At 40.6% G+C, this 14,912-nt stretch overlaps 1 protein-coding gene across 1 annotated transcript; it reads left to right on the forward strand.

Moving 5' to 3' along the window:
- The first annotated feature begins 654 nt into the window (after positions 1–654).
- On the forward strand, positions 655–14,852 carry wdr44 (WD repeat domain 44). Its single transcript, XM_040032906.1, has 20 exons — positions 655–1,185; positions 1,971–2,004; positions 3,820–3,897; positions 4,039–4,639; positions 8,015–8,163; positions 8,266–8,361; positions 8,474–8,610; positions 8,915–8,998; positions 9,110–9,216; positions 9,681–9,832; positions 9,950–10,088; positions 11,717–11,781; positions 11,867–11,983; positions 12,071–12,193; positions 12,308–12,499; positions 12,627–12,728; positions 13,207–13,322; positions 13,466–13,593; positions 13,676–13,810; positions 13,904–14,852. The coding sequence occupies exons 1-20, from the start codon at positions 1,109–1,111 to the stop codon at positions 13,990–13,992; spliced, it is 2,721 nt and encodes a 906-aa protein (XP_039888840.1). The 5' UTR covers positions 655–1,108; the 3' UTR covers positions 13,993–14,852.
- Positions 14,853–14,912: the final 60 nt, after the last annotated feature.

The following is a 14,912-nucleotide window of genomic DNA, read 5'->3' on the forward strand; positions in this document are numbered from 1 at the left end:
TGGTCTGCTTTGGGAGCTGGTGACATGAACAGAATCACTGAAAAGGCTAACTCTGCAAATGCCAGCAAACTGGTCACTTTTGAAACTGTGGTGAAGATGTGGTGTCAGTGAGCAAACTTTAAACTCCATGGATAATCCTGTCCCCCTCTGCACCACTGACAGGCAGCGGATCACCTTTTCCAACAGACTGTTTCGGCTCCACTGCCACAAGGACAGATATAAGAAATCTCTCAGACCAAATGCTACCTGCCTCTATAATTCAAAAATGTCTGTCAGAGAGTCATCTGCCAGATACACTAATAATAATAATAATAATAATAATTTCTCAAATATGGGTTAAACAAACTATTGCTCTAATCATGATCATATCATCCTGAGTGGATTATTTAGGAACCAAAAACTACACCTTGCTGCTAGACCAACTAATACACTCTACTCCACCTGATCAGTGGCTGTTATTCTCTTGGTTGTTCAATGAGTATTGTAATGTATACAGTAATTTTATAAAACGGCACTCATATTAGTGAAGTAAAATGAGTGAGAGTTAAAAGATTGAAAAAAAAGGATTTAGCAACCAAGTTGTTCCATTCAGATTCCAGTCCAGAAGGTGGCAGTATTAGCCGTAAAAGCTGTTCTCCAACCGCCATTGAAAAAGAAGAAGAAACAAGAGGGCGCCTGTGCCCCTCCCTTGCTTCGTTAGGATGTATTTTCTTGTGTAGCTGGTTTGTTTATGACGCGGTTCTCTGGTTCTGTTAGCTTGACAGCTTATCAAGTGTGTAATGTTGTGAAAAAGCATAACAAAAAACTCGCTTGTGGCGGTTTTTTCGGTCGATACTGTGCTTTGTGCAAGATAGATCTAAAAGAGGGTCAGGGTTAGTTAGCATTAAGTGCTGCTTAGTCGTTCGACAGGATTACATTTGTTAGCTGCAGCGTAATGTTGGACCGGAAAGTTGTTATTTGACGACTCCCGGGCTCGGGCAATGGAATATCAGTGTTAACATAGAGGACGTTACAAGCGCATATGTAATACCTTTCAGTCATTGGCAGGTTAGGCTTATACACAGCTGCCTGGAAACTAGGCTAGCTAGCGAACTACATTGACGTTAGCATGGCGTCAGATACAAGTGACACGGAGGAATTCTATGATGCTCCAGAGGACCCCAATTTTACTCCGTCTCCACAAGTGTAAGAAAAGACGTTTTGCCAATATTACTTTTGAAAACTGTGTTAAATTGGTTGTTTTTGTCTTGTCTCATATATATCTAGCTAGCGTAGTATTGACAGCTAACGTTAGATTTGCAAAATGGCCATTCTTTCATGAAAAGCATGAACTCAAGCTGCTTCAAAGCCAGGTCATGTGCCGTGTGCAAAATACGACCCAGTCTGTTTTGTATTTAGATGCCGAATATTAATTATATGCTGTCATACAGTGCTTGTGTTCACCAGCTATTCAGTGCAGGTACAGGAGAGTCTAACCCTCAAAACACTCACAAGTCACATGATGATAGTAGGATTTGGACTGAAGGAACAGGTTTCTTATCAAAGCTGAAACCACAATGCAAATTTACAGTTTTCATCCAAAACATAGCTTGTTGGAATAAAAAAAAAAAAACCCGACTGAAGGTAGCAATAGCTTACAAAACAGTATTTTTGTATGATCCGCTGTATGACAGCTCGATTAGAGATTAATAATGTAATGTAACTTTTAAAGGTGCATTTTGTGTCTGCTTAAAAGCAAGTGGTTACTGAACCACTCTGTAAATGTTTAAAGTGTGTGCTCTGTTGCTTCTATTATTTCTTCTGCTCAAAAGTTATATATGGGGTAAAAGTTATTTAATTCATTGTCTCAACTGCTTAGGTGACAGGTAAAATTATAAAAAGTTAAATTTTTGTGTTGTATTTGTTTTTTTTCCTCTGCTTTATAAGTTTAGCCTATATCAGTTTTAAACCACGTGTTTTGTGTTTCTTAGGTCTCCCGCAAAGTTCGTCATTCCTTCACCTCAGGTATGTTTATTTAAATCTAGGCACTGTTGAAACAAGGTGTCACGGGTTGTGCTGAGTTGCTCTTGGAATGATTACTCTATAGTTCAAAGTAATATGGCAACAAAATAGTGACTTTTTGATTTTTCAAATTCATATATATATATATGCGCACGCACACACACATAAAACACTATTAGTTTGTAGCTTGTCTATAGTTTTCCTGTCTCTGAATAACCTTTGGGAAGGGGTGACTACAGTAAAAAAACAAAAAACATAGAGATCTATGCATTTTCCAGTTATGTTTATTAATCTTGCTTTATCCATGTTTATCCCTATGAAAGGTGCAGATTTTTTCCTATACCTTGGTGATCGTGTGTAAACGGCTATGAGCAATACCGGTCCTAAACACCTTTGTGTACTAATTGTACAAGGTCCCCTCCAAGCTCATGGCGATGTAATGTTTTTTTGACGACTACCTTTATGTTACCTCTCAGTGAAATTTGCATTACTTTGCATTACTTTGCATGTTTTGTTTTGTTTTGTTTTTTTTGCATGACCTCGCAAAAAAATTTTGCATTTCATCTGACTCATCGTAAAAGGCTTTACTGTTTTATGATGTGGTGTCATGTGGTATTCTAGACTGCTGCTGGTTGTGACAGCAGTGAGAGTCAGGACACCCTCAGCTGTATATGTACTTATGACTGCAGAGTTGGGTTAGAGATCGTTGCTGTCAAGACTTGTTTTTTACAGTTATGGCTGTGACAAGTTTTAGTGGTGCAACATTGATTATTCACTGTGTGTGTGTGTGTGTGTATGTGTGTGTGTGTGTGTGTACTGATGGTGTTGTTCCTCCTCCTGATCCATCATTATTATAATGTTTGTCCAGGATGAACATTGCAACTGACCAGTCACATTGTTGTCATGTCATAGCTTTGGAATGCGGAGGAAAAAGAAAAAAATGCCTTTGTTTATATAAAAATCCTTTCTGGAGTAAATTGTGGGCATTTCAAATATTTTCCTTTTTATTTTATGAATTATGACAAATATGCTATTAAGTTACATATGCCAAATTTAGGTTAGTTGGTTTTCTTGTGATAGTTTTTAATGGCGTTTTTAAAGAAGATAACTTCTTGCCTCATGCTAACTGAATGCTCAGACAATGTGTTTGGTCATTTGCAATTTTGATTCTGAACCAACATTGTTATGATGTTAGTTACATGTTAGATGATGCTGATAGCTGTCCAGGATAAGAGTTTAATGCTACTGTATGTTGGTAGTATGACACATTTGTCACTGAAGACCTGATCTGGGCCAACAAACAACCAAACTTTTCAAATGGATCATCAGGAATGCAAAGCAGGTTGTCAGAGAAAACAAGTTACTGCAATGAAATGCACAAATAATTGCAAGGAAAAACAAAAATAATATATATGCTATTGCAAGGTGATGCAAACGTTAAAGACAACAATCGCCTGACCTCACTCCATGCAGGAAATGGGACCAAAATAGGAGAGCGGTATACACATTTTGAGTGGTAACAAGATGTAGACATTACTTTCAATCTAGAAAAGCCATTTGTTATATCATAAGCTGGCAGTTACACAAGGAATTAATATAAAGGTAAACAAAGAATTATTACATAACATAACCTCCAAGACTGTGTTGATGAATATCATAAGATAGATAAACAATTCATCTCTAGGTTTCCATTTGTGTGGATACGCCTGAATAACTGTAATTTAGCTGTCATGTTACTGTTGATATTTCTCCTGTGTGTGTGTATTGTAAGTACATGTTGGTAAATGGTCTATATGTTTGTTTGTTTTTTCGAAACAGCTTTTGCACAGTTCAGTAAACGTTGCACAAGATTTGAGCTGTGCCACTTCTGAGACTCAGCAAGATGATTCGTTACAGGTATGTTTCTCTAGTCTCATCCTTGTTTAGAGTTTTGTTTTAAGTTCTGTGCAAAGAGAAACACATTTTCTTAGAGATGAGCTATAACGTAAAAAAATAGATGTTGTATTGCTAAATCGACTGTGTTTTCTCTTCTTTTAGATCATTGATAGTATCATCGAAGAGAGTCAAAAGGGAGACGTAGGTGAGGTGGCTCAGCTGTTAGATCAGCTGCATGTTGATGTAGCAGCAGAGCCAAATGAGCAGAATAATGGTGACAGGCTCCCTGGGGAGCTGGCTGTGCCAGCTGTTGAACCCCAGCTTGTCGAGAGGCCAGAGGAACAACGGAATAGCATAGTATCAAACGGCGAGTGCTCTATACCTGCTCTCGAGCCCACAGGTCTCCCAGGGCCATCAGCTGGCTCACAAGAACATGTTCAGCCTCCAGACATCACCAGCACTATAGGACAGAGTCAGCCCAGCCTGTCTGTTGCGGTTGCAGAAGGTGGTCAGGAGCCAAGACCGGCTGACATCTTAGACCAGGTTCCCTTGACTGACAGGCCAGCTGACTCGGACTCCTCTGGGTCTTTAAAACCTCAGCAGTTCACAGTGGAGCCAGACATTGTAGCTAGCACAAAGAAGCCTCCTCCCTCACGCCCACCCCCTCCAAGCGGGGGTCCTCCTGCAAGACCTCCGCCACCATCTCGGCCGAAATTACCTACCAAGAAGTCACAGGAGTGTGTTAGGCCAAGTGGGCTGGAAGGTAGGCAATACAGTGCGATTTTAATGGGTCTCAATGTCAAATGTGTTGCATCAATCCAGTGTGGGATTTTAAACTGTTACCTTTTACTAAACAAGTGTTAAAATGTCTTTATCTTTTATGTATGTCTATGTACTTATTAGGGGTGCAACGATACACAAAATTCACGGTTCGGTTCGGTTCGATACTTTGGTGTCACGGTTCGATATTTTTTCGATACAAAAAAAATGTTCATGCCTTTTTAATTTGTCATTTATTAAAATTCTAAATATATATTTTAACTCAAAAGTACAGTTTTTAAATTTAATGTTGCTGAAACAAAAGTAATTAAAAAAATAAATATATCTCAGGGCTCTCAAAATTTCAAAATCCCTGGTAGCCCTTCGGGCAGGGACTCTTCAGTTTTTGGCAGCCCAAAATAAATTTAAGTAGCCCGAATAAAAAAGAGAGCAATTTTTTGATTGATGTTTTGTTTCCTGTTTTGTTTCCTTTACAATATTATACATTAAAGTATAATATTGTAAAGGAAACAAAACATTAATCAAAAAATTGTTGAAAAACAAATTACAACATTGTATAAAAATTACAATCATCAACTCAAATACTTGGTTCTAATTGAACAGAAATTTCTATGAACTTGTAAGAACTGTGTAGGACATGAATCAGTCTGTGTCAGATCCTGAATTTGAAATTTCCACTGAAGTCACGGGTAAGAGGACAAGTGGAACCAAGATCTAGGCCATTTGCTTTTTGAAGTTTGCAAAGACTGCTAAATTTTGCCAGTGGTAGTTCACTCTTTGCAACATAGTACGCTGTTCTAAACAGATTTTTCAGGTTTATTTTTAGTATGTTATTTGCAATTGGTGTTTGTTCTGGGAAAGATATTGCAGACTGAGCAATAATGCATTTCTTGCATTTCTCATGGGTTCTAATGGGGGCCTTTCTTAAAATGACTGGTCCCAGTAACAAAGGCGCTTGTCGACTCAGAAATCGAGAGAAAACCAACAACACACCCGGCAGAACATTATGTTATTTACACGGGTGCACATAAGTGGTCTGCATGTGCGCATTCGCTGTCAAAATAAAAGACGCGCACCAGATAAGAAGTTGCAACGCGCGTTTGCGTCCATATAAAAAGCAGTGTTTTTGTCCGCTAGAGTGGGATTTTCACGGCACATTCTGCACCACATCTCTGTGCGTTCATCATTTGTTTGAAGCCAGCTCACCTCCTGCAACCACTTTTCCGAGAATATGCGCTTCTTTTGTGGTTCGGACTCCTTCTGACATTTCTTTGGAGGTGGAGGAACACCAAAGTAATTGCTTAAAGGAGCTTCTTCGACATCTTTAAGAGTTCTAAACAAATGTCTGTCCTCCAGAAAATCTTATGTATGCAAACACGCGTTGCAACTTCATATCTTGTGTGCGGTTTTTTTTTTTTTATATATATTTTGACAGCGAATGCGCACCTGCGGACCACTTATGTGCAGCCCCGGTTATATAGCTCGTCATATTGCAGCCACAGAAATTCTTTTGTCCATGGAACCATAAAGCTGCACTTTCTTTTTGCCTTATAGTCTGATTTGTCATAACTTTTCCGTTTTGTGGTAAGCTTTTCTTTGGCTGTCACTTCTTCACCCTGACCTGTCTTATTTGGCTCAGCAGAACTAAAATATATATCCTGCTGCTTTTACACACACACACACATATAACGGTCAGCGATTCTCTGCACAATCAACCTCTCACATGTTTAAGCTTGCTGCGGGAGATTTCACTTGTCATGTTTGCATAGTAAGCTAACGATTGATAAGACGATGTCAGAGGAATTGGTGCGCAAATTATCATCACTCACCAATCAGTGCTGTCGCTCTCTATACACAGTTGGCGCGATTGCAAAGCGAAAGCAAAAAACAAGCGCAAATTCAAACGCGATTTCAATATGTCACATATTGACAGTGGCTCACCGATGCTAATGACATAATTACCCAGCTACAATTCCGAAAGAATGCAAAAGCATTGACATAGATTTTTCCTTCCTACAATAGCCCGACGGGCAGGGCAGAGATAGATTTTGGTAGCCCGACTGGGGAAAAATCGCCAGCCCCGGGACGTCGGGCTAGCGATTTTGCAAGCCCTGTATCTGATTGAGGAATCACTCATCTTTGGAAAAGAGAGTTTATTACAGAGAAATGGCTCTTTCCAAAATAAAAGCAATACTATAGGCTTCTTCTGGGCTATATTCTCAGCAGCATATTGTAGCGGGTCAGGGCTGTTCGGGGTTCTGTTTGTACAGTTATGTTTTGTTTATGTTGCCATAGTGACGGGTGACGCCCTCTCGCTGCGACGGTGTGTCCTTCCGGAGTCAGAGGGCGCCCTGTGTGTTGTTGTTGTTGCTGTGCGGTTGCCGCGCTGAGCAGTTAGCTAGCGACAGTGTTCTTCTGCAGATGTCAATAAACGGCTGTGCTCCCTGGCTAGCTCACGGGAAGCAAGACCAAACGACACCTCCGTCTCCTCCTTGTCTGAGCTCGCCACAATATTAAACATATCAGGTCCCCATAAGGAGAATCATGTGCTAACGGCTGTCTAAATGACTCGGGTAAAGTTTGTAGCATGCATGCTTGTTGTTTTTGTCTGCTTCCACTTGTCTTTGCACTAGGATGATGTCGGCGTAAATGTGCAGTCATATTCGTTGTGTTCCCACTAGTGCTGTCAGCGTAAATCTCGTTGAAATGACATTAACGCCACAACACGGCAAATCTCCGTTAACGAGCTACCCCTGATCGCCCCGTGCTTGGGGCTAGACGGCCAACACGTTAACGAGCTAACTGCGCTAACACACTAGTTCCCACCCATGTAATTGAGCATTGCATGGCACATCCAACATACTGTTTTACTTTAGTCCATGACGCGCTTACCTTCAGGGTCATACGTCACATGAAAACCAAAATAATTCCAAACGCCAGATCTGAATGAGGGTGGGGGAGGTTCAATTTGCCATGTTGCAAGGAGAGAGCTTAACTTCTGTCTCGCTAGCTTGCCCTGCGCTCTTCTGACATGCTGTCTGTGTTGAACGCTCAGTGGATCTGCGCTCGACAGTGCAGCCTAGGCGGAGTAGTCGAACGCAGATTCACTGAGCGCTCAACACAGACAGCATCGTCAGAAGGAAAGTTGATAAAATAAATTACAAATTTTGTATTGTTCGATACATATGCGTACCGAACCGAAAGCACTGTATCGAACGGTTCAATATCGATACGAGTATCGTTGCACCCCTAGTACTTATCTCCCACATCATATGAATCACACTAACATAAAGCAGACAGAAAAAGAAGACCGGTTTTTCTTATAAAGTTTTTTTGTTGTGTTGCGTGATTTTTCCAGTGTCTGCTGTCAGTGTGGTCTGCAGTGATTCTCTGGAGCCATCAGGCCTCCTGTCTCCTGGCAGCACTGTGAGGAGTCTAACCAAAGAGCTGCAGCATTCCTTGGATCTGGCCAGTGCTACCAGTGGAGACAAGGTGGTGACAGCACAGGTGAGTGAGGCTCAGACCTCTTTTTGGTGCTAAAAAAGGAATTTAAATATTGTGCAGTAATTTCTATTTTTTTTATTTATTATTTTTATTATTTATTTTTAGGAAAATGAAGATGAACAGACCTCATCTCAGAGCGGAGGACAGACCCCAGGCCCTCAACGTCCTCGGTCAAATTCTGGCAGAGAACTGACAGATGAAGTAAGAGTCAGTTTTTGTGTGTGCTTGAGTCCAAGCCACAACCTAAAATCGACACATTCCTGGCACCGGTCGTCTTTGCAACAAAAATATGCTTGTGGGCATCTTAAAACAGGAAATCTTGGCCAGTGTGATGATCAAGAATTTAGACACTGGGGAAGAAATTCCTCTAATTCAGGCGGAGGAGAAACTTCCTGCTGGGATCAACCCTCTCACTCTGCACATTATGAGGAGGACCAAGGAGTACATCACGTAAGCAGAACATTATTTACGTGGGTTAGCTCATGTTGCTGTTGTCAAATTTAATTTAAAACTGTTCAAATCACAGCTTATTAAACAAGTCAATGAGGGAAAGATTAGGGTGAAGCCAAACACTTGACCTTCAGATCAGATTCCCAGAAAAGGTTTTCCCTGTTGAGGGAATAAGTTGATTACAATGGGTTGCACTGATATTGCTCACATAAGTTTCCCATGGAAAACATGGTTAAGCTTTATCATCTAAAACAAGAACCTGGTAAAGTTTCGAGACGACGCTGATATATTTTTGGCTTTGCAGGAATGATGCAGCACAGTCAGATGATGATGAGAAGACTCAGACTCCAATGACAGACACAGACGGTGGAAAACTAAAACAGAGAACGTAAGGACTAGTGGTTTTTGGTTGCCTTTTGCTGAAACTTAGTGTATTTCCCTCTTTCACAACATCATCTAATTTAAAGTATATTAATGGTTTGTTGGTATTTCTGACCAGGACCCAGTTAAAAAAATTCCTCGGCAAGTCGGTGAAGAAGGCCAAGCATCTGGCTGAGGAGTACGGAGAGAAGGCAGTCAACAAAGTGAAAAGTGTTCGTGATGAAGGTAAAAAAAAAAGAGACAGAAGTGAAAGGATGTTGTGCAGAGGCAGTTGTATTTTTTTTTTTTTTTTAAACCATACAGCTTATATTCATGTTTCTGTTGCTAACTTACTAAACATTACAAGAAAATGTCCTGTCCAACTACAACCCTAGTTGTCGGTATAACAAGTTGTGTGCACACACCGTTTTTAGTGTGTGCTTTTTTTTTTTTTTAAGCACCATAAAGAAAAAAATGCATTAAAAATACAGTTTGCTTGAACACAAGAAGATAAATAGTCTTTGACTCTGTCTCAGTTGTACGTGTTCACTATTAGAGCTCTGACTGTGAGCACAGAACCTCTATGAGTCCAAGAGTGCAAAAATACGGACCTAGTAATGAGCATAACGGCTCCGACTTTAAGAATATCCCAAATGCCAACACAGGCTTGTGAAATGACCCTGATACACTTTTGTTTATCCTACGCTCAGTCTTCCATACAGATCAGGATGATCCATCATCGAGCGACGATGAGGGTATGCCTTACACGAGGCCGGCCAAGTTCAAGGCAGCGCATAGCTTCAAGGGTCCCTTTGACTTTGACCAGATTAAGGTTGTGCAGGACCTCAGTGGAGAGCACATGGTGGGATTATTGTACAATGTTATTTTATGCACTGACACACTGTGTGCTACTACATGCTTGTATTAAGAGATCTTTGTTTGCTTGGTTTTTTTTTTTTGTTGTTGTTTTTTTTTTAAGGGGGCCGTTTGGACAATGAAGTTTTCTCACTGCGGGAGGCTGCTGGCAACTGCGGGCCAAGATAACGTGGTTCGCATTTGGGTCCTGAAAACAGCGTTTGATTACTTCAATAATATGAGATTAAAGTACAATACTGAAGGTAAGCGCATTAGCAACATATTTGATTTCTTTTTTTATTTGTATGATAATTGATTATATGGGGAAAAAAAAAAAAAAGAATTCAGCTGCCTGTCATTTTTCTTTGAAGGAGCCTTTTTTTTTTTTTTTTTATAAAGGCGTCTTGAGGCTCTCTGATCTATTACAGACAACATAGAAACGGGCAGCACGGTGGAACGGTGGTTAGCACTGTTGCCGCACAGCAAGAAGGTCCTGAGTTCAATTCCAACATCAGGCCGGGGTCTTTCTGTGTGGAGTTTGCATGTTCTCCCTGTGTTTGCGTGGGTTCCCTCCAGGTACTCCGGCTTCCTCCCACCGTCCAAAGACATGCAGCTTGTGGGGATAGGTTAATTGGAAAATCCAAATTGCCATTAGGTGTGAATGTGCGAGTGAATGTGAGCGCGAATGGTTTGTCTGTTCCTGTGTGTTGGCCCTGCGACAGACTGGTGACCTGTCCAGGGCGTACCCCGCCTCTCGCCCTATGACAGCTGGGATAGGCTCCAGCGCCCCCCGCGACCCTGAAAAGGATAAGCGGAAGCGAATGGATGGATGGATGGATGGATGGATGGATAGCAAAGAAACGTTTTTAAATTTATAGTATGGAACCAATAGTTTCAGCAATCTCCCTCCAGGAATCTGCTGACATTTGTGAGTGTTTATTATATTGATGCTATGATTATTTTTTTATTATACTGACATGATGATGGGTATTCTCTCAGTGATAAATTCAAAAGCCCTGGCAAAAAGGTAGCTGGAAATGCATACAGGGACTCTAAACAGACTGTGTTTCCCTGATATGTAGCTACATTTCTAGGGAGGTGCACATCAGGTTACACCTTAGGCTTTCAGAGGGGTTTGTGGTTACAATGTAGCTATGGCATAGATTTCCCACTGAAGCATAAATCCCCAGTAAGAAATAGGAAAAGGTCAAGCAAAGGACCTGAAAGATGCAGGACCTTGTGCTGGTCCATCGCCTGTTCACTGAAGCCTCATCAGAAATGGTCTCAATGAAAGGTTGGCTGTCAAGAAGCCATTCTTAAGGAAGGAGAATAGGGAGAAAAGCCTGAGGTAAGCCAAGTTACACAGAAACTGGGCTGAAAATCAGTGACAGCAGGTCTCATGGAGTGATGGATCCAAATTTGGCATTTCTGGTTTAAGTTGTCAGTGTATATATGGAAGGGATCAGGAAAGGGGTTGCACAACGAGGATGCGGCCAGTGCTACTGGAGATCAAAAGTGAAGAAATTTTGAATGCAGAAAAATCAGATTTTGACATATATTTCTGAACATGTGGCAGTCAGTGTAACAAAGCATATTTGGATAGAAGAACGGAGTGAAACACTATCAGTCAGCTTTGAATGTCCTTCAAGAGGCCTGCAGAACCATTCCTGAAGACTACTTAAAGAAATGAGCAGAAAGCTTCTCAAGCTGCCAACTCTGTTTTTGCCCTATATACTGCATCTGATGTATGTTTACACATGCTTTAGTAAATAGTTTGTTACACCTATTTAACATTTTCCTAGCCAAATATAAAGAAATTAAGACTCAAGACTTTTCCAGAAGATGTTCAAGTTCTTGTTAGAGAAACCTTCCTTTGTTTTTTCTTCTCCAGGTCGAGTGTCACCTTCTCCTTCTCAGGAAAGTTTATGTTCTTCTAAATCTGACACTGAGACTGGGGTGAGTGATGACACTAACACAAAAATCAGACATTTTTAAGCCATTTTTGTTCCAGATGTGTACCTAAGTGACATTTTTATTGTAGGCGAGTTGTATTCCAGAGGACCCAGACACGGAAGATAGAAATGCCCCTTTCCGTCAAGTCCCTTTCTGCAAGTACAAGGGTCACACGGCTGATCTGTTGGACTTATCCTGGTCAAAGGTGATTAAAGCACCCTGTTAAGTTTTTCTACCCCCACACATTTTCTTCTCTCTTGTCTCATCTTTTCCAAAAAAAATTTTTGTCTAGAACTTTTTCCTGCTCTCCTCTTCCATGGATAAAACAGTCAGGTTATGGCACATATCCAGGCGAGAGTGTCTCTGCTGCTTTCAGCACATTGATTTTGTCACAGCCATTGCTTTCCATCCCAGGGTACGTTAAGTCACCTTGCATTACTGCTCTCAGCGCAAATCATACATCTATTATTTTGTCTCAGACTCTATTCATAGTACTTTTTTTTCTTTCTTTCTTTTCCTTGTTACCCAGGATGACAGGTACTTTTTAAGCGGCTCTCTAGATGGAAAACTACGGCTCTGGAACATTCCAGATAAGAAGGTGGCTTTGTGGAATGAGGTGGATGGCCAAACCCGGCTCATCACCGCTGCCAACTTCTGCCAAAATGGGAAATATGCAGTGATTGGCACCTATGATGGTCGATGTATCTTCTATGACACAGAGGTATACACATATATTGCTTCATCCAGCCAATACATGGTTTAATTATTTCTTTATAGTACTTTTTTTCATGAACACATCCATTCAAATATGAAGCAAATGCATTTTTCTGTTTGCACCTTGTTTTTAGCGTCTGAAATACCACACGCAAATTCATGTGCGGTCCACCAGAGGAAGGAACAAAGTGGGACGCAAGATCACTGGCATTGAACCTCTGCCTGGAGAAAATAAGGTAACAGCTGGCCATCACTACAAATACGTCTGCGGTGGGTTGTCAATAGGGCTTGGTAAACTGCGGTTTACTAGACCATCTTTATTTCAAGGCTTTCATAGCTTAATTTTTCAGATTTAAAGAGAATAAAAAAAAATATATAAAGAGAAATAAAATATTATCTTAATATTTAAAGATATTGGTCAGTAAAACTTTGAGGGACTGACCTGGAGCTGTTGGGTTTTGCTGAATTGCTGTTAACATTATGATGGTGTAGATGTTAATAATTAAAGTCTTGTTTTTACACAACAGCACAAAATTTTGAATCGAAGTCCAGGGCAAACTTCAGAATGCTGATAGGCGCTGGTTCATTCAACTAATCGATGGAATACTTGATTACTAAAATAATCGACAGCTGCAGCCCTAGTCGTCAGTGTAACAAGTCGTGTCTGTAAGACTTGTGAAATGCCAAATGTTGAACTGTACCCTTTGCCCATAGATTTTGGTGACATCAAATGATTCCCGCATTCGCCTTTATGACCTGAGGGACTTGTCTCTATCAATGAAGTACAAGGGTTATGTCAACAGTAGCAGCCAGATTAAGGCCAGCTTCAGGTAAGGGTGTACATTGCTTCTAGTTTGTTTGTTTTTTGTCAGTTTCTAACCTTAAGCATGGACAAAAGTTCTTTCTGTTGTTGTTGTTGTTGTTGTATTGACACAGTATGTTGCAGTAAACCTGTTTGGCCTTTTTCCTGTAGTCACGACTACTCCTTCATTGTAAGCGGCTCAGAGGACAAGTACATATACATCTGGAGCACTTACCATGACTTGAGTAAATTCACATCTGTACGGCGGGACCGCAATGACTTCTGGGAAGGGATTAAAGGTAACTGTGTTTATGCTAAGTGGCAAACACCGTTTAATGTAAGCAGCCATTGGGCCGCCACTAAAGAGTTTTTCTCTTTCAGCACACAACGCTGTGGTTACGTCAGCCATCTTCGCACCCCACCCAGGCCTTATTGTCCCACAGGAGAGTGGTGCAGAGAAGCCAGAAGCAGAGTGTAAGAGCCTGGACTCCACAGACTCTGAAACGATACCCTCAGGTATGCCCCCTTTAATTTGCATAAGACTCAAGATTTCTTAAAACATCACAGTTCAGTGTCGTAAACTTGCAATGCCATTTGCTCTCTTTGCAGGAGCATTAAAGACAGATCACACAGAAGTTCTTCTCTCCGCTGACTTCACTGGAGCCATCAAGGTTTTTATCAATGTAAAAAAATACTGAGCATTTTAGAGGCTCTTGGCTCTTCAGGTTCAGGCCCGTCTATCAGTGATCAGTCCTAAAGGTTGAGGACAGCTTGTCTCAGAGCCTTGTAAGGTCACTAAGTACCTAATGGTACTGAGACAAAGTTGTCTGTAGTAGCGGTTTTTGGTAAACAGGGACCCTAAAATAAAAGGGAATAGGTGGAATAAATAAACTGTAAATGGACAAAGTGAGGTTCCTTACCGCTTTTTGTTTTTAATCTTTGATACCAGACAACTGTGAACAGTTTGGTCTGAACGAAAGATCTGGACATGTCAAGCGTGAACAGAAACTAAATCTGTTCAGATACGCACGTGTACATTTCAGGCTGTATGGTCAGGGCTGAATATAGCTAGAAGACTATCTGTAACAGTATGGGGCACCTTATGCTTTCTTTGGCTACCACATTTCAGAAGAAATTTAGAGAAGCAAGGCACTGATGTTGGGCAGATTTTCATGTCTTGTGTTAAGACGCATTTGTCTCAAGGTGTCTAAAGCTGGACTGTAATGTCATTTACAAAATATTCGTGCCTACAGAGTCTAGATTGCTTTCTAAATTACACTTCTAAAGCTTTCCTCTCACTTTATCAGACATTTCAGCAGATAACAAAATTTTCAGTGCAGGAGATGTGTGGCTACTAATGATTGGGGCTGGGCATCTTAAATCTGTGTTTCAGAACCAGTATTGGGTCAAGTACTTTTGATACATTTCTTTGTTCAATGAAAGCACATTTCATTCTATAAAACAGTTGTGTAAATTTACTGTGTAACATTGCATACTTAATGCTTTTGTAAACAAATGCTCTATTACTTTCCTCAATAAAAATCCACACAAACTAAAAGAGTGCTTGTCGACAAGTCATTAACTTAACATTTTGATGCTTTTTCTCATGAATCATCTT

Source organism: Simochromis diagramma, unplaced genomic scaffold, assembly GCF_900408965.1.
Source record: "Simochromis diagramma unplaced genomic scaffold, fSimDia1.1 OVJJ01000216.1, whole genome shotgun sequence".
Classification (NCBI taxonomy): Eukaryota; Metazoa; Chordata; class Actinopteri; order Cichliformes; family Cichlidae; genus Simochromis; species Simochromis diagramma.